At 53.1% G+C, this 19,225-nt stretch overlaps 1 protein-coding gene across 2 annotated transcripts; it reads left to right on the top strand.

Moving 5' to 3' along the window:
* The first annotated feature begins 10,016 nt into the window (after nucleotides 1-10,016).
* On the top strand, nucleotides 10,017-18,964 carry CDK5RAP3 (CDK5 regulatory subunit associated protein 3). Of its 2 annotated transcripts, none has more exons than XM_014833814.3 (14): nucleotides 10,017-10,180; nucleotides 10,391-10,436; nucleotides 12,265-12,396; nucleotides 12,674-12,774; nucleotides 13,127-13,175; nucleotides 13,852-14,030; nucleotides 14,246-14,382; nucleotides 14,602-14,746; nucleotides 15,135-15,245; nucleotides 15,655-15,733; nucleotides 16,324-16,412; nucleotides 17,756-17,961; nucleotides 18,349-18,520; nucleotides 18,625-18,964. In XM_014833814.3, exons 1-14 carry the CDS (start codon nucleotides 10,175-10,177, stop codon nucleotides 18,688-18,690), a joined length of 1,518 nt encoding a protein of 505 aa, XP_014689300.1. In that variant the 5' UTR covers nucleotides 10,017-10,174; the 3' UTR covers nucleotides 18,691-18,964. The 2 variants fall into 2 exon arrangements, with proteins under 2 accessions (XP_014689300.1, XP_070339203.1); XM_070483102.1 differs by having other exon boundaries at nucleotides 10,052-10,180; nucleotides 13,795-14,030.
* Nucleotides 18,965-19,225: the final 261 nt, after the last annotated feature.

Raw genomic sequence — 19,225 nt, 5'->3', positions numbered from 1 at the left:
GTTGGCTTGGCAGACGGTGCATGCACCCAGCTCCTTTGAACTCCGGAGTCGAAACCAGTCCCTGGTTAAACTGGTTGGCAGACCGGTTCCCAGGCTGTCTGCTCAATGCTCCTCGGGCGTGCGCTGGGTGGGGGGCCGTGGTTTCCTCCTGACCTGAAGGGCCCCTCCTCAAGTCTTCCCAGGAGGTGGGGTGGGGAGCGGGCACTGGCCCCTCCTTGGGCCAGGCTCTCCGGACCCACCACTACCTGGAACATCCTCCTCCCCTCCTCCCTCACTTAGAGGTGGGCTTCAGGAGCCTTGAAATCATATGCAAAAGTCCCCGTGTGTGGGCAGAGGAGCATTTACTTTTCTGTACACAGGATCGTCCTTTTATCAGACTCTCAGAGAGAACAGGGACAGCTCCCCACCACCAAACGGAAACTTCGTTCAACTGCCCCCAAACTTCCAGCCATCCATTGGATGGGCCTTACTGGGTATTATAAGGTCGGCAAAACCTGGGGCAAGCTCTTGGGGAAGGAGGTGCTGGGGCCCTGGGGAGGCACGAAGAGAGGGAAAGCCAAGAAGGCAGGGTGTGGGCACACGCTGGGGGCGGGGCAGAGAGTGTGCACACAGAGGGTGACGTCCTCACTGACCTGCAGCCACTGTTGTCATCGCCGCCTCCCACCCCCCCCCCCGCAAACCTCCATTAACCAAGGTGTGTGCACTGTCATCAGAGGCTGCTCTTACAGGTGGCACCACGCCTTGGAGAAGGTCTTTGCAGCCACCCTTAGGTGGCCTGTTTGTGTTGCCTCTCCCCTGGGAGAGGCGTCACTGGGGAGTGGAAAACATCTGCGGCCTGTTCAGTGTCCCTGCAGCAGCTCCCTGGCCCGGTGCTGCCCAGCTCCCCTCCTCCATGGCCTGAGTGTGCATGTGCCAGGCTCGGAGCAAGCACCAGGGAGAGAAAAAGCATACAATTCCCCCCTTCCCCTGGCTGCCCCCGCAAGTTACATCTTAAATCCTAACTAACTCTCCAACCTGCCCCACCACCTCCAACCTCATTCTGCTTGGTTCAGCTTCTCGTGGCCTCTTGACTTCTTACTCCTCTCCATCCTGAATAGCCCCCTACACCCAGGCCTCAGGTGCACAGCCCTTCAAAGGCTCCCCGTGGCCCACAGTGGAACCCGCTCAGCCCGGCCTTCCTAGGATGAGGCCCCTGCTGCCTCCTCTCCCAGCCCTCCCCGAAATCCCACACTAGGCCCTTTCTCTGCCTCCCTTCCTGGGCACAGAGGCTAGGAAGGTGAGATTAGGAATTCGCGCTGTGCTCTAGGCCTCCCTCTGTGTAAACCAAGACAAACTCCTACTCATCCCTCAAGGCCCGAATTAATTATTATGTCTCCTACTCCACCAGGAATTTTCTTGCTTCTACAGAGCTTGCTCATATGCTTTTATTTAACACGATATATACCATAATTGATTATACCGTGTATGTGTACAGACACACATATAAAGTATTGTAATGATCTACTCATGTGTCTGTCTCCCTTTTAGAATTTTAGCTCCTTAAGCCCAGAATTACTTATCACTGATACAGACTTGACATATAGTAGGTACTCAATGCAAGTTTGTTTGTTTGTTTGTTTGTTTTGCTAAGGAAGATTCACCCTGAGCTGACATCTGTGCCAGTCTTCCTCTGTTTTGTATGTGGGTCGCCATCACAGCATGGCCACTGCTGAGTGGTGTAGGTCCATGCCTGGGAACAGAACGCGCAAACCTTGGCTGCTGAAGTGGAGTGTGCTGAACTTAACCACTATACCACAGGGGTGGCCCCAGTGCAAGCTTTAAAATGAGAAACAGACGTGTTGTCTTTACCCTAGGAAGTTCTGAATGTAGCCAGTTGCCTCTGTCCCACTCTCTCTGGGTTGGGTAAATGTGAGAGAAAACCCATTTCTTTTACTTCTTGCGGTTGCAGCTGCAGCAAGTTTGCTGTTAGTTAGCGTCTCCCTGGGGGGTTACGTGAATTGCAGGATGTTACTTTGCCAGGTCCCCCTGCCTCTGGTAAGTGTACACAGTTGTCCCAGGAAGGTACCCACAGCTTTCTAGATCTGCCACTTTCTCTCAAAGTCCAGTCTCTTTGAGAGTGGATGAGCCCAGAAGACACCAGAAAAGGCAAAAAACTCATTCTAGCTCAGGTGCTAGGAAGAGACCAGGAAGATGGTGGGATGGGCACCAGCCTGGGGGACAGTAAGCAAGGGGCAGGGCACCGTTTCTGTCTGGAATTGTACTGCAGGCACTCATTCCCCTGGACTCCAAAATCCAGGTCTTTCTGATGTCTGGGACCCGGGGGCAGAATCCTGTTCTCTCAGCCCCCCACTGGAGAAGGAGCCCCACCACAGTGGACAGGATTCAGTGTCGCCCACCTGTGGCCTGCCCTTCAGAGAACACTGCCAGAACTAGGTGCAGGCTATGGAGGGACCAGGCCGGGAAGTCAGGCCCAACCCCTGGCCTTTGGGAGATCTATTTCCGGGAGGAGCAGGGCTGGGAGAGGAGTTTGAGATAAGGCTATAAACTATGAATATCCATTAATCAGCTCACCCGCCCACACACACACTGCTTTATGGCTTTATAAAATTGTTTACCTTTACCTGTACTTTCCTAAAACCAGGTTCAAGTACGACAGTCCATTATATGCAAACATGCAATGAGTAAAGTAAGATACACCCAAGGGAGCGCAAGGACCTTGTGCCCTGTGGGGCAGGGAGCCCCGGGGCCCCATTGGATTATGGATCACTCCTATCTTACTGACCTCTGCCCAGGCGAGCAGATCTAGGCTCCAGGGGTATTTCTTTCCCAAAGCAGGGAAAAGACAGGAGTTGTCATTCTCCTCAGCACTCCCCCTTCTCTGGCAGGCCAGGAAACTGGAGATCGTGGGGTGCCCGGCCAGGTGGAGGTGACAAGTGGGGCAAGAACAAAGGCTGGTCCCCGGGAGCTGTACCAGGTGCAGCCAGGAGGTTGGCAGGGGTGGCTGGAAGCTTGCGGCCCATGTGACCTCTTAATGCCCACCGCCACCCTGGGTGGATCCTCTAAGTGGCTACACCAACTTGCACGCCTAATAGAAAATTTCCGTTACTCTGCATTAGTTTCCTGGGGCTGCTGTAACACATTACCACAAACTTGTCAGCTTTAAACAACAGGAATTTATTCTCTTGCAGTTCTGGAGGTCAGAAGTCGGAAATCGATCTCACTGGCCAAGATGACGTTGTGCGCAGGGCCACGACCCCTCCCTCCGGTGGCTCCAGGGGCGAATCTGCTTCTCTTGCGGCTTCTGGTGGCTGTAGGCATTCCTCGGCTTGTGGCCATGTCACTCCAATCTCGGCCTCCTCCGTCCTCACATCCCCTTCTCCTCTCTCCTTTGTCTAATCTCCGTCTGCCTCTCTCTTATAAGAACACTTGTGACAGCATTTAGGGCCCACCCAGGTGGTCCAGGATGATCTCCTCGTCTCAAGATCCTTGACTTCATCACATCTGCAAAGACTCTTTTTCCAAATAAGGGACGTTCATAGTTTCCAGGGATTTGACGTGGACATCTGGGGTGGTGGTGTTCAGCTGGCCACGGTCTTCATTCTGGCCATCTCTGTATCATCAGACTGTGGTAGACAACGCGTGTGACACCCAGACCCCCTCTTTGAAGAAGGCTCATTGCCTTCCTCAGCAGGGGCCTCCAGCTGTCAGCTCCCTTAGGGTCTGCCTCAGTGGCACAGAGCCACCTCACCGAGGGCATGCCCTTCTGGGGCAGCCCGCATCTGGGGACATATTTCAGCCCCAGGAAGGACACTCTGAGGGGCAGCGGTCACTCCAGGGCTCACCAAACTGACCTGAGCCTGTCAGGCCTGCGTCGCAGCTGGATTCCTCCTCTGCCCCATCCTCCTTCTGTCTGGTTTCTCTCACAGGAAGTGATCCCTAATAAACATCTTGCCCCCAAAACTTCTCTTATTTCTGGAAAACACAGCCTGCAATGCCAACATTTTAATTTTTGCCATTATGATGGAAGTGCAATGGTAATCTCTGTGTCTTTTATATTTGCACTTCCCTAGAATACTGGATTGAATAGTGTCCCCCAAAATTCGTGTCCACGTAGAACCCCAGAACGTGACCTTATTTGGAAATAGGGTCTTTGCAGATGTAATTAGTTAAGATGAGATCATCCTGGATTAGGGCGGGACTTAAACCCGAGGACTAGTGTCCTTATCAGAGGAGAGACACAGAGACACAGGGAGAAGGCCAGGGGACTCGGAGACAGAGACCAGACGGATGCAGATGTCAGTCAAGGAGCACCAAGGATTGCCGGCCACCACCAGGAGCCAGGCCAGAGGCGTGGAACAGACTCTCCCTCAAAGCCCTGGAGGCACTCCACCCTGCTGACACCTCGATTTCAGACTTCTGACCTCCAGAACTGTGAGGGAATATATTTCTGTTGTTTTAAGGTACCCAGTGGTGGTAGTTTGTTACGGCAGCCCTGGCTAACTACCCACCTTGTTTCTAGTGAGCTTGAGCACATTTTCATACATATATTGGCCATCTGGGTTTCCTGTTCTTTGAAAGGATCCTTTTTTTCTCTCCTTTTTTTTGCTGAGGAAGATTCACTCTGAGCTAATATCTGTTCCAATCTTCCCCTATTTTTCAGTATGTGGGCCGCCAGCACAGCATGGCTGCTGACAGAGTGGTGTAGATCTGCGCCTGGGAACTGAACCCCAGCCGCTGAAGCGGAGCTCACCAAACTTAACCACTAGGCCACTGGGGATGGACCTATAGGATCCTTTTTTTTTTTTTTTTTTTTGAGGAAGAGTAGCCCTGAGCTAACATCTGCTGCCAAGCCTCCTCTTTTTGCTGAGGAATACTGGAACTGAGCTAACATCCGTGCCCATCTTCCTCTATTTTATGTGGGACGCCTACCACAGCATGGCTTGCCAAGCAGTGTGTATGTCTGCACCTGAATCTGAACCAGTGAACCCCGGGCTGCCGAAGCTGAATGTGCAAACTTAACTGCTGTGCCACCGGGCCAGCCCCTGAAAGGATCCTTTTTGAATGTGGGAACATTTCTCCACTTCCCCATATGATTGTTGTCCTTTTAGTATGCACTGACTACAACAATACAAATGCATTTATGAATTCCTAGACCCATTGCACAATTCTACAGCTTTCAGGCGATCTGCTGCCCACTGGTTGGGAACCCTGGTCTGCAGGATTAAATTTCAACCCTTTGTCACGGACCTGAGGGTTCTTCATGATCTCCCATGGCCAATCTCCTCAACCTAATTTCTCTCCACTCTCTCAGTAGACATCCCCTGCTCCCATAACAAACTTCTTCTGGAACAGCCACACTCTCTCTTACCTCTGTGCTTTATCCATGTTTTTCCCTCTTCCTAGAGTGACACCCAGCACTTCTGCTCGCCTCCTCTTCCTCTCCCTTCTGCCACAATTCACTCCCATCCTGCAAGGCTCAGCGCAAGTGTTACTCTTCCCAGGAGCCTGCTCTGATGGTTTTCCGTGCCTATCCCATGCCTTTATCCCCGAGTTGAGTTGGATAGTCCTTCTCTCTGCTCCCTTAGCGCTCTGAGCATACCTTTTATTTGGTTCTTGTGGATGTTTTTTGAGCACTGACTATGCATGAGCACAGTACTAGGCTCTGGGCATGCTGTCATGGCATTTAGAGTGTGGTGGGCCCTTCATACACCATACTGTCACTTTCTTTCTTTTTTAAGATTTTATTTTTTTCCTTTTTCTCTCCAAAGCCCCCCAGTACATAATTGTATTTTCTTAGTTGTGGGTCCTTCTAGTTATGGCATGTGGGACGCTGCCTCAGCATGGTTTGATGAGCGGTGCCATGTCCGTGCCCAGGATTCGAACTGGTGAAACACTGGGCTGCCGTGGCAGAACGCGCGAACTTAACCACTCAGCCACGGGGCTGGCACATACTGTCACTTTTTTTGAGGGATGGGACTGTCTTTGTGTTAAGGTCCCCAGCACCTTGGCAAATAGAGGGTAGCTCACACTGAATCACAGGGAAAGGAGGTTGATAGATGGGTGGTTTGGTAGAGGGCTTGGTTTTCCTTCCCTTAGAAGAGCACATTCTCTCTTCCTGCCATGGTGAGATGATGAAATGATGAAATGCAGTGACATTCTTAGGAGATGACACCTGGGACCCAACTCATGAGGCCAACCAGTGAGTTGCTTTCCCCCAGAAGACTAACAAAGGTGGTGAGGGCATGGCTGGCCAGGGTTTAGGGTACAATCCGTGGCCCTGGAGCACAACCCAGCTGACTGGCCCCACATATGCCTCCTTTGGTCTGTGCTTAACACGTGAAGCCAACCAGCCCTGATGTCTTCTCCCTGCTGTCCTCCCTCCTGTCCCAAACGGCTCACGGGGCTTGATTCCAAGTGCCGAGCTACAAAGGGAGTGATGAGAAAAGGAGCTGGGGGACGCACATCCCTCCCCCAAGACCAAGTGATCGTGGTCCCCACTCATCAAAAATGCCTTCTTGTACATGTCGCATTTTCTCTTATTCCTTCCTTTACTAGCATCTGTTAAGCACCTGATGCTCAATGTCAGGTGTCATGCCAGGTGCTGGGGTTGCAGAGATGAACAAGCCTAGACTCCCTGCCCACCAGGTGTTCACAGACTAGTTGGAAAGACAGACTGAAAAAAACTATACAGAGATTACACTCCAAACAGCAGGGGGCCCAGCTGAGGCTGCTGAGTTTCCAGGGCTTTCTGCCCAACAGGCAGGTATACACACACACACGCACACACACACACACACACTACAGTCAGCGTGGCTGTGAGCAAACACACAGAAGACACATGGACCATAAAGTAATAAACATTTAGTGGATAAAAGAAATAGATTACCTGAATGTCAAAGGTAAGCCTTCTTTTTATGGATATTGCAGGAAGATAAGTGATGGACGTTCTTGCCCAGAATGGGGTGTGATAACAAAGAACTTTGGAAAGGGGCAGGGTCTGCAGGGCTGGGGTGCTAGGTGTCTGGGTCAATAACTAGGGAGAAAGTGGGAATCAGGCCACAGGGGAGGGAGGAAGAGGCCTGAGGCTGCGTGAATGGGGCAGGTAGGGCTGCAGGAGAAGCCGCATCCCACAGAGAACAAGAATGCAGGCTGGGGAGCCAGACACGCCTGGGTTTGAATCCCAACCCCACCAACCACCAGATGTATGATCTTGGCCAAGTTTCTTAACTATCTAAGCTTTGGCTCCCTTGCCTTTAAAATCTGGCTAATAATAGTACCCACATTTTAAGGTTGTTGGAAGGATCAAATTAGATAAGCCTCGTAAAACATTTAGATCTATGCTGGCACGCAGCACAGGGTTATCACTTAATAAGCAAGCTAACAACAACAAAGGATGGCAAGGCAGCCCGTGTACATAGCACCCTGGGGCTCTGGGCTTTCCTGTTCAAAGCTGGCACAGGCCTGCTGTCCTTCCCCACCTTGCTACATGTGCTGCCCCTCCCCCAGACATGTCCTACCTGCTAAATCAGCAGACAATTGAGAGAGTCACAGTCAGAAGCATCCCACATCCTCTCCCTGCCAGTTTCCAGATGTTGGGACCCCCAAGGACCTCAAAGCCCTGGATGCCAGATCACTTGTGTGCTTATCTGCCCATAGGCCCAGAGGTTCTCCGTGGCTTTGGAAAAGGACAAACAGTACACAACACTGCCCAAAGCCCACACTCCTATGCTGTCTGGGACAGCCACCCTGAGGCCAGCAGCTAGGCAGAACTGTTCTCAAACATCCTTCAGTTCCACATGAGTCACCCGGGAGCTGCGGGTGGGGTGACGTGCCGATGGTCTCTGCCTCCACCAACTCACCGGGGCTGGGCCTTGCAGACTCACCCTGCCCTGCTCTGCCCTGCCAGTTGGTTCAAGGAGGAGAGAGGCACCTGGAGGGTGGGGCAGGGTCATGCTTCTTGGGATGTCCCAGGGAGCCAGGAGCACATAGTTGGAGCCCAGCAAGTGTTTGTTTAATCATGGGGGAGCCCCAGCAATCCTGCAGCCTGAGTCAGGACTCTGAGATGGGAGCCAAATTCCCAGGAGAGAGCCATGAAGAGCTCCTTAGTTCTGCCCTATGAGCCTCTTTCAGGGAAGTCTTTCAATCCATTCTATAGTCATAATGATTAACGTTTCACACACACACACACACACAGTTTGCAAAGCCTGAGAAAATACAGTCATGCGTCATGTAACCACGGGGATACATTCTAAGAAATGTGTTGTTTGGCGATTTCATCATTGTGTGAACATCATAGAGTGCACTTATACAACCTAGATGGTACAGCCTACTGCACACCTAGGCTGTATGGCACTAATCTTATGGAACAACTGTCATATATGCAGTTCATTGTTCCCGAAATGTCATTATGTGGCACAGGACCGTATGTTAAAGCATGTTGTAAACTATAAGGAGTTATACACGTCTAGTATGTTTATTTACTTAAGCCTATAAACAGAAATACCTAGAGATAGGATAGGTGCTATCTCCATGTGGAAGAAACTGCCACTGGAAGAGAGGTTACAGAAATGGACCAAGATCTCATCGGGCAGGAATCTAGTCTTCTCACTGCAGTGTCACACCACGCAGTTCAATAAAAAATTTACTGAGCCCCAAATGCTTCACTTGGGCGGTCACACTGGGAGGTGGAGGGGTCATTTAGAAAGAACTAGGCAGAGCCTCCCAGAGCAGCTAACAACCTGGAAGGGGAGGGGCGCAAAATGGCACATGCAGCCCTGTGAGATCCCTGGGGATCTGTCCTCAGCCCACAAGTTCAAAGCTGAGATCCCCTCCTCCCCAACACCTGCTCAGCATCCTGCATCCCTGTGTTAGGTGGTGGCATGCCCATCCAACCACCTAGGTGTCATCCTTGCTGTCTCTCTCTCCCATCCACACAGCCAATCGACTACCTAGTCCTGTCCATTTTCCTCCAAAACATCTCTCAAACCCAGCCCTTCCCCTCCTCCTCACACCTCTGTCCCGGGTCAGGCCCTAACTGCTACATAATAACCTCCTGACAGTCTCTCTGCCTCCAGTCTTATCTCCCAGATCTGCAAGGATCTCCATCCTTGCAACCAATCTGTTCAGGTCCCTCCCTGCCTCAAACTTTTTGAACCCTCCAGCGGTTCCTCTCTGCAGGGTTGCAGTCCAAGTTTCTAATTAAGGCTCCCTATGATAAAACCCTTCCACCTTTACAGTCTCTTCTCTGGTCACTACCTGCCTCAAATCATCTACTGCACAGTGGCTGCCTGCCTGCAGTGTAGGCGACATGACTGCGAGACCGACGTAGCGCCCTCTTGAAATTCTTCCGATTTTTAAACAAGGGCCCCGCATTTTCATTTTGCACTGGACTCCATCAGTTATGTTGCCAGTCCTGCCTGCCTGTTGTACCCACTGCCCTTCTTGCGGCTCGTGGCCTCCAAAGCCTTGTCCGCACAGTCTCCCCCACCCAGAACACCCCTCCGCACATCACCCCTTTTCCCGCAGATCTTCCTTTAAGGCTCAACATAGGTGTTAGCTCCGGGACGCCTCCCTTGGCCCTCCTTCCTCCCCTTCCCTGCCCCAATCACCAACACGTAGCAGGTGCTCAACACATGTCTATTAGATACACTGAATGGGAAAGCAAAGTGTTACAAGCGCCACAAGAGACCTACAAACTACGATAGACGGTCAAGCGAGACAAGGCTGGAAGAAGGCACCTCTAATCGCCTCTGCGTCGCCCAGCTCGGCGCTAGGACCCTGCCTGCAGACGCGTTAATCCGTGCGCCGAGCGCTCTGCGCCCTCCAGGCCGGAAGCGGCCGGGACCGGCTCTTGGGCGCCGCCTGTCGGGATCACGCCGCAGCTGCAGCCTCTTCCTGGCGCCCCCGCCCCTCTCCGACCCTGAGCCCGCCTCGCGTCTCCCATTGGCTGTCTCCTGTTCTCCCGCCCCTCCCGGGCTCAGCCATTCGGAGCCCCGGGGTGGGTGGGGCTTGAGGTCTGGGGCGGAGCGCGCGCGCGGATTGGCTCTGCGGAAGGCGGCGACGTGGCCGGAGGAGGCCCGTTCGCGACTACACTGAGGCTGAGCCTCGCCCGAGCCGGATTGGTGGCAGGCGGGGCTGGCCTGGGTCTCTGGCCGGAAGCGGAAGTGGAGGAAAGATGCAGGTGGGGGCGCAGGACCTGGGGACTTGGGGCGCTGGCCCGGGATCCCTGAACTGGGCTCAGCCCGTCCGACCCCGACCTGCTTCTCCGGCTTCCCTCCCGGGCGCGGGGTTCTGGCCCTGCAGGGTGGCGGTTGGGTCTGTGAAATGAGCGCGCGAGTGGCACGTCGCCTCCCCGCGCTCACGTCCCGCTCTCCGCCGTGTTTCCCGCCAGGACCATCAGCACGTGCCCATCGACATCCAGACCAGCAAGCTGCTCGGTAGGAGGGGGCGCCCCCGCGCAGCCGGCTGTCGGGGGGGAGCCCGGCTCTTTGCCCCCCTGTCCCCAACAGCTGGGAGTCCCAAGGCCCCTGTTGAGGCACTGACCACTTGCCATGTTCTATGCCCTCATCTGTGGCTGCACCTGCCTCGCTAAGAGGAGCGGGAAGGTACCACACATAGAGTCTATACTTGACCTGCATTTTCTCCTTTAACATTTACGACATGTGTTGTCAAATCATATCACTCAGGCACAGGGAGGGTAATGGCCTACCTTAAAGAGTCAGCTACTGAGTGGCAGATCTGAAATTGGAACTGAAGTCTGTCAGGCTGCAGTGTCTGTGCTTTTTGTACTATGCCAGAAAAGACTGCCTCCTTTCTTTTTAAAAGCTTCCGTCGCCCCTGGATGTTAGGAGGAAGAGGGACACAGACCCAGTAGAAAATAAAGACCTTTAGTGGCCAGGCCATCTCCTGCTGTCTGTATCTGATCCACGTACCTCCTCCCCAGTTCAGAGCCAGGGAAGGACTTCGTTCTCACCCCTCCAGGGCAAGTACACAGCTCCTGGATTTTTAAATGCTCATTGGATCAGTCAATTTGATGCCAGTTTTGTCATCAAGGTGGTGTCAGTTTGACTACCTGAGCCTTTCACTTCAAGTTCTATGACATCTACAAAATTGTTCTTTGAGAAAATTTTAGACAAATACAGCAGAAAGAGTATAACTGATAACTCGTGTGGGAACCCAGCATTTGACCACTTGGCAGATTTATTAACAAGGGCAAGGTTCTGAATTCACCACTGTGGGCCATTTCGTCAGTCCTGTGCGGTGGCCACTCAGCCAAGCTTCTTTAACTTCGTTTCAGATTTGTCCCGGCTCTTCAGCACATGGGCAGTCTTGGTGTGTGAGTCTGTCATTGATGATGAAAAGGTCCAATAAAACAGCAACCACTCATTGGGGGTTTGCTGCAGACCAGATGTTGTTCCAGGCACTTGACATTGTAAAGATGAAGATCACTAAGATTTATGGAGTCTGCCATGTGCCAGTCACAGTGCTTGTTGTTTTACCTGCATTCTCCCTTATATTCAGTATCTTATCATCCCCATTTTACATGTGGGGAAACTGAGGCACAAAGTGGTTGAGAAACCTGCTCAAGAAAGTTAATAATTAGAAGCCAGGACCGTCTGACCACAGAGCCTAGCTCTTAGCTCTCTCCTACTGAGGAAACGTGCATGGCTCTCATCCACCCATACCCTCTGAAAACACAAATCTGGGCCCTGACTCCAGGAGGTCAGTCACATCGGTATTCACATGTGCAGGGTGGTACCTCACTGCTAAGAACAGACCAGTGTTATCTCGTCCTTAGGACGCTGGGGGGATTAGGGGCTTTGCAGTTTTCATTCATCCGGTACTTGGCATAACCATCTTGTATTTTCCATTGTCATGGTTAATCCCAGCCCTGAGGAAGTGGAAGTTGAACATCATCCTTTGTCAGTAAGAAAGATATAATTACCCATGGAAGCAAAAATATTATGGAGAATTTAGAGTGGTCAAAAGTGGCACTTTGATGTCGGGAGCAATTTGAAGTTTTTCTTTATCCCTGTGTCGAGGCAGTTGCTCCATAAAAGTCACGCTCGGATGAAGTCAGGCTGCTGGAGTCTGTTTTGCCCCAAGCGTCTCTTTGGGCCTGTCTTTATTCGCATCTTCCCATGACCCCCCCGTAACCAGTATGAATACAACTTTTAGCCAGTGTCTTAGTGTATTTCTCTTGAATTAGTGAAGGATTTGGGGCTGCGTGAATAGGAATGCTTGATTTGGGTGTTTCTCACGTAGACTGGCTGGTGGACAGAAGGCACTGCAACCTGAAATGGCAGAGTCTGGTGTTGACGATCCGAGAGAAGATCAACGCTGCCATCCAGGACATGCCAGAGAGCGAAGAGATCGCCCAGCTGCTCTCTGGATCCTGTGAGTGCTTTAGGGCTATATTACTGGAGCCCCCTCTTTCCTGGAGAAGTATATATCAGCTGGGCTGCTCCCCTGGCGTTTAGCCTTAGGGCTGATCCCTGGAGAAAGAGATTTTTGGTTGGCGTATAGATTGCTGGTTTCTTCCTCATCCTGGTGACGGGGAGAGCTGTGTGTGCTAAAAATACTGACATATACACGAGTCAGCCCTGTGCAGAGGCCAGCGTAGGTGGGGAAGACGCTGGAATTCTAAAAGTCTTTGCTCTTACTTGCTTTCCAGACATTCACTACTTCCACTGCCTAAGAATCGTGGACCTTCTCAAAGGTACCGAAGCCTCCACAAAAAATATTTTTGGCCGGTACTCTTCACAGCGAATGAAGGCAAGTGTGGGCAAGGGTGGTAATGGGGTCAGAGCCTCTCTGGTCTCGCTGAGAATCTGGTGGAGACGCTACACAGAACATTTCCTGAACTTTCCCTCCATCCCCGTAGTTTATGCCCAAAGTAGCTCCTACCCCTGGGTTCACATTTTCAGACCCGCTGCTTTGGGGATCGCTCATTGGCGCTGCAGTCTTACAATAAAATGGATGGTCCAGCCAGTGTTACGCAGGAGGACAAGGAGTGTGTTTCTGATGTGTTGAGAAGACTGGGAGCGCTTCCGCTGTTCAGGGGTTGAGCTGGGATGTGGCCACTGAGTGCTGGTCTGGCTCACTTCCTGTTTCTGTTCTTACTCAGGATTGGCAGGAGATCGTAGCGCTGTATGAGAAGGACAACACCTACTTAGGTAAAGGGGCCCAGCGTGGGAGTCCCTGCGTCCGTGGGGAAGCCCCCTCCCAGAGTTCTGAGACACTAGGCTTCTAGAGAGCACAGTGCGTGCACGGCAAGAGGCTGGGCTGTAGCTGTTTGCCAGGTGGGAGAATAAATTCCATGAGTGGAGTTGGGAGGAGCAGGAGAACCACGCAGGGGGTGGGCGTTGGCCAGGCCTGACCCAGCAGGTGTGTGAGGGTCCTCCAACGCTGAGCTCTTGGTAAGGTGGAGTGAGGGGCCCCCACCCCCTCTGCACCTCCGTTCTATAAGAGGCAGAAGAGCCTTGGAGGCCTAGCAGCTGCCTGAGAAAGTAGCTAAAGGGCTGATTATAGTTTGGGTGTGTTTTCTAATAATGTAAATTATAATAATAGCTACTATTTATCGAGCACCTACTAAATGCAAGGAATTGTCCTTGTGTTTTATATGGATTCTCTCTTTTAATCCTCACAATAAATATTGTTGGCCCTGTCTTACAGAGGAGGATTGGGTTAAAGAGGTTAAGTGACTGTCTTAGGTGTCACGGCTAGGAAGGGGAGGAGCTGGGAGCCAGCCCATGCTCCTCACCACCAGGCTGGGGTGTGTTTGTGCATGTGCAGGGGCATGCTTGCCTTATGGTGTGGGTGTCTGGGGTGAATTTCCTGGGCCCTTCTCAGTGGAACTCTCTAGCCTCCTGGTTCGGAATGTCAACTATGAGATCCCCTCGCTGAAGAAGCAGATTGCCAAGTGCCAGCAGCAGCAGCAAGAATATAGCCGCAAAGAGGAGGAGGGCCAGGCGGGGGCTGCCGAGATGCGGGAGCAGTTCTACCACTCGTGCAAGCAGTACGGCATCACGGTGAGCGGGACGGGTCTGGCTGCAGTGGGAGGGTGCCTGGGGCCTCTGCCTGTCTTCCCAGGCCCAGCTCCTTTGCTTATGGGAAAGGCTTCCTTCCCAGCCTGGCTGTGGCCTTCTTGGGCCAGTTTCTCACCCATCTCCAGTCCTTTAATCTGTCGGACTCCACTTCCCACCACTTCACTTCAGCTTTAGCCCACCTCTTCGATCCTTTTTAGGGAGACAATGTCCGGAGAGAGCTGCTGGCCCTGGTGAAGGACCTGCCGAGTCAGCTGGCTGAGATTGGGGCCGGGGCTCAGTCCCTGGGGGAAGCTATTGACCTGTACCAGGCCTGTGTGGGGTTTGTGTGTGAAAGGTAAAGAGGACTTCAGTTTCTCTCTAGCAGGGGGGCAGTTTACCCGTTTCCCTGGCTGTTCTGTCTTCTCCACTTGTATTTTTCCCAGATGACATTTAAGTTTTAGTTGATACACTTAACCTGTGGGAACCTTGCCCGTTGGACCTTCTGGCCCGGGCCGGAGCCTAGTGTGGTTTCAGGAGTGGGCAGCAGGAGGGTCAGGTCTGTGCTCCGTTGCAGCCCCACAGAGCAGGTGTTGCCTATGCTGCGGTACGTACAGAAGCGGGGAAACTGCACCGTGTATGAGTGGAGGACGGGCACGGAGCCCTCCGTGGTGGAGCGGCCGCACCTCGAGGAGCCTCCTGAGCAAGTGGAAGAGGACGCGGTAAGACAGGCCGAGTGGGAGCTGCTCCCCCCCACACCCTGTCCAAACGCCCACAGCCGGAATTCAGAGTCTCAGAGGAAGAAAGGGGGATTCCTGTGGGAGAGACTATCCGTGGAAGGGCCTGGAAGGCCCTACTCCTTTATTTTTCTGGTCTTCATGAGACCAGAGTGGAGATGAGTGCCGAAGAGGCTCAGCAAGCTGGTGGCTTTGAACTAGGAGCCCGTCAGTGCCACGAGCTCTCTGGAGCTGGGCTGTCCTTAGGGGAGTTTGGAGGCCACTGACTTGAACAGCTCACTGGCACTCCCAGCACTGAAGCCCCTGAGGCCTATGCAAAGGCAAGCGCCTTTTTTCCCCACCTTCTGTGAGCTAACATTTTTTCCCCTTCTAGATTGACTGGGGCGACTTTGGAGTGGAGATGGCTTCTGAAGGGGCAGATGCCAGCATCTCTGCCCAGGCTGCCGGAATTGACTGGGGCATCTCCCTGGAGTCGGACTCACAGGTTAGGATGCCCTCTCAGTCCATCCGTCTGAGGACTTCCTGCGATTGCTGCTTCAGCAATAAGAAAAGTGCTGTGCTGAAAGCATCACCCGAAGTTCACAGCTCTCAGAGCAGGTGGAGTCCAGGGGAGGCAGAGTTCCCAAAGGGACACGGCACAGTTGGACCCATTTTCTCCTGGTGTTTGGGGCAAGGTGTGAAGGTCTGGGCAAGTGGTAATTCTGCAAAGCGGGGTGAGGGTGGCAGCACACATGGGCCCACACTGCCACCTTTGCTGCTTACATCAGGGCTGCATGTCCTCCTACAGTTGAAAGACGCAGTCATGGAACTTAGCAAGGGCTTTGGTTCATCCTGCCTCCCCTTGCTCGGGACAATTCTGCCGACTCTGCTGGGGTTCTTTGCTCTCCACCCAGGAAGCTGTGGCTGATGGGATAGACTGGGGAGACGATGCAGCCGCTTCGCAGATCACAGTGCTGGAAGCCGGAACCCAGGGTAAGTGACTGTCCCCGGCAGCCCTGGCAGCAGCAGGGTGCTCAAAGGCTCCCCTGTTCTAGAAACAAAGAAAAAATGCACTGCTGAGATTGGACTTGTCACACATTTAACTGTTTTCTCAAAATCTTGATGAGGATGTGAGTGCAGGGGGACAGAGAGAGTTCTTAAAGTTAAGTCCAGAAACTCTCAACTCTTTGGATACCAAATGTGGGTCAGTTTTGGGGGGTAGGGGCTGAGGGGGTGGAGGGTGTTTGTTCCAGGAGGGCCATAGGCTCTGAAGGCTGACCTGGCGCCCCTCCCCACCCCCAGAGAGGATGTAGCAGCAATCTGAGCCACTAGAGGGCGGTGCAGGATGAAACTTCACCTCCACAGCCCACCAGAGCCAGGGCCCACCTTGCGGGGCCTCGAATCCCAGCCTGTGGTCCTCCTCGCAGACTGGGGTTTGGTAACTCTTCCCCCTTGGGTTGGGACAGGAAGTGGCTTCAGTGTACTGTGTCTGTGTCCATATTAACCCACTAGGGTTTCTCAAACTGGAGGGTCTTCTCCGGTCCTCAACTCCTTTATCACTTCTCCGTCTTCCTTCCTGGCAGCTCCGGAAGGTGTTGCTAGGGGCCCAGATGCCTTGACACTTCTTGAATACCCTGAGACCCGGAATCAGTTCATCGACGAGCTCATGGAGGTACTTTCATCCCCAGGGAGAGGTGGGGGTGGCCTGGCACCAGCACAGACGCCTGACCTGACCCTTCCTGTTGTGTGAAGGGCACTGAGCACTTTCCTCATTCCGGAGTGGGGCTCACGTGTTAGGATGCCCCGCATTCATTCAACAAGGATTTATCACTCAGCTCCTAAGCCCTGCACTGTGTGAAGCCCCAGAGATTGAGTGAGACTGAACAAGACAGTCCAAGGCCTTGATCTCGTGGGGCCCATATTCTCAGGAGGCAGGCAGACGAGACAAGACAAATAAGTAAAATATGCACTGTGTTGGGTGTTAACACAAGTGCCACGGAGAAAAAGAAAGCCAGGGAGGGAGATGGGGATTGCTGGGAAGGGCTGAGGTTTTATATCAGGTGGTCAAGGATAGGCCTCCTTGGGAAGGTGACCAGTAAGTCAAGACCTGCAAGAGGTGCAGAGAGCGCCATGCCAGGCGTCTGGCGGAGGAGCTTTGCAGGCAGAGGGAGCAACCCCAAGGCAGGAGTGTTGGATCCCTGCACGATGGAGGAACAGCAAGGAGGCCGGTGCGGCTGAGCCAGCGAGCTGGGAGAATAGAGGAGCTCAGAGAGGTGAAGAGGCTGAACTTTGGCTTTTACTCTGAGTGAACTGGGGCGCTGTTGGAGGTTGTGAGCTGGTCTGGATCGACATGATCTCAGCTGTGTTTGAACACCATCCCTGTGGCTAAGGTGCCCAGCAGCCCCCATTAAGGAGCCAGTGTTCTTAGACCTTCCTTGTGGGACTGGGAAGCTGGGGGCCTGTCCTTGTTAATTTCTAGGTCTGTTCCCTTCTCAGTGGCCTCCTGATTGGGGCGGGCCTCATGACAGTGCTCAGTCCTCACCAGTTCCCTTCTCTTTCTGCCCAGAGGTCCCTCCCAGCCTCCAGGGGAGAGGAGGACAAAAGGGATCAAGTTTCTGTGGTCAAATGAGTGACAAGCTATGTGGCTGGTTCTCAGATCCTTCCTACCCTTTCTTGATCCAAGGCTTCTCAAACCTGAATTCCTATTGCCTGAATCGCATTCCTCCCAGGGAGGGAAAGTACCTTCACTGGGGCAGAGAGAACCCTCTATGTTCTTAGTCGTCTGCAGGAAGGAGGGGAGTCCAGGGCTAGGTGAAGCTTGAGATAGCAATGGGGGACCGAAGAGTGATAGTGGAGGCTGCCCCAAGCTCTCGTGTTATAGTTGGTGAGTTTCTAGCACTGAAAGTGTTCAGAGGAAATAACCCCTCCTCACCCCAAGTTGGACCCTCACATCTCATTCTTCATTTGGAGCACTCTGCTTTTCTCGGTTTGAACCAAATCCTCTTCTGTCATCAGCTCGAGATCTTCTTGTCCCAGAGAGCAGTGGAGATGAGTGAGGAGGCCGACATCCTGTCTGTGAGCCAGTTCCAGCTGGCTCCAGCCATCCTGCAGGGCCAGACCAAAGCAAAGATGGTTACCATGGTGTCAGCGCTGCAGGATCTGATTGGCCGGCTCACCAATCTTCGAATGCAGCACTTGTTTATGATCCTGGCCTCCCCAAGGTCTGGCTTTCTCCTTGACATTGGGCTGTTTGGGGGCATAATGCAAGGCTCCACCATCTTGAGCAGCCCTGACTCCTGGTATTCGTCCTCTTTTTCCATGACCCCTTAGACTCCCATCCCTGCCTCCCACAGGTGTGTCATCCGAACTAGGGATACGGGTTCTCTTTGGGGCAAGATGGGGTGGTTTGATGTGTGCAGGCAGAATCTGCTTCCCAGGGAGGACAGGGGAACTGGGAGCGGTATCCCTTACCAAGAAGGGTTGAAGGATGTGGAGGCTGAGAGGGCAGTTAGGGGTTTGGTTTCCTGAGCCTCCCCTTTCCCAGGAGCTGAATGGGGATGGTCAGGTCGCACAGCTACAGCAGACACTCACCTGAGTACCCTGCACAGGTATGTGGACCGAGTGACTGAGTTCCTCCAGCAAAAGCTGAAGCAGTCCCAGCTACTGGCTTTGAAGAAAGAACTGATGGTGCAGAAGCAGCAGGAAGCACTGCAGGAGCAGGCAGCTCTGGAGCCCAAGCTGGACCTGCTGCTAGAAAAGACCAAGGAGCTGCAGAAGCTGGTAAGACGGGGAAGGCAAACCTGCCAAGTGGGAGGACCCCGGTTCTGCAGAACAAGGCCCTTTGCCTCTCCGCTTCCTGCCCACGTGGGATCGCTGTCTTTCAGATCGAGGCTGACATTTCCAAGAGGTACAACGGGCGTCCCGTGAACTTGATGGGAACCTCTCTCTGACGCCCTCCACGTTCTTTCTGCCCATCTTCTCAGCCTTCAAGATGTGGGGGACAGCCAGGACTAACATTGGAGGGCCCTTCCCAGCAAGAGACCAGGCCTACAGGAGGACAGAAAGCCATGTGATGGAGCCATCACCAGATGGTGACCTTGGCACTTTGTACTCTCTACAAGAAGCTGTCTGGATTGGCCCTGTGGCCCATCAGCCTTGAAACCACAGCTTCTGCTCCTTCTTGTTATCTATTTGGACTTAATAAAAGAAGAGACTCTTGCTTCACCCTTACTGTTACTGCTTCTGCCCTGGAGTTGAGGCTGTGCACTGTTTGCATGGGGTTATGATCCCAGTGGGCTGCCGGGCCATTGGCTGTTCCCTTGGAGCCCCACATTAGGGGCTTTTCCTCTTTGCCTCTGGTGACAGGGAGGACCTCAGATTAGTGTCTACAACTGGTTCAGCAAGGGGTTCTGGGATAGCTGAGTCCAGCTTTCTTTCTGTAGCCAGGCCTGGACTGCCCCACTCAGGCCAGAAGACCAAGGGGAG

The sequence above is a fragment of the Equus asinus genome, chromosome 13, assembly GCF_041296235.1.
Source record: "Equus asinus isolate D_3611 breed Donkey chromosome 13, EquAss-T2T_v2, whole genome shotgun sequence".
NCBI lineage: Eukaryota > Metazoa > Chordata > Mammalia > Perissodactyla > Equidae > Equus > Equus asinus.
The sequence above is the reverse complement of the archived record's forward strand: the minus strand, read 5'-3'. Positions and strand labels throughout refer to the sequence as shown.

Excerpts from the sequence above, each read along its gene's own strand:
- CDK5RAP3 (XM_070483102.1), top strand. Across the intron at positions 16,413-17,755 it reads TCATCGACGAGCTCATGGAG|CTCGAGATCTTCTTGTCCCA; the intron begins GTACTTTCATCC and ends TTCTGTCATCAG. Across the intron at positions 17,962-18,348 it reads ATGATCCTGGCCTCCCCAAG|GTATGTGGACCGAGTGACTG; the intron begins GTCTGGCTTTCT and ends TACCCTGCACAG.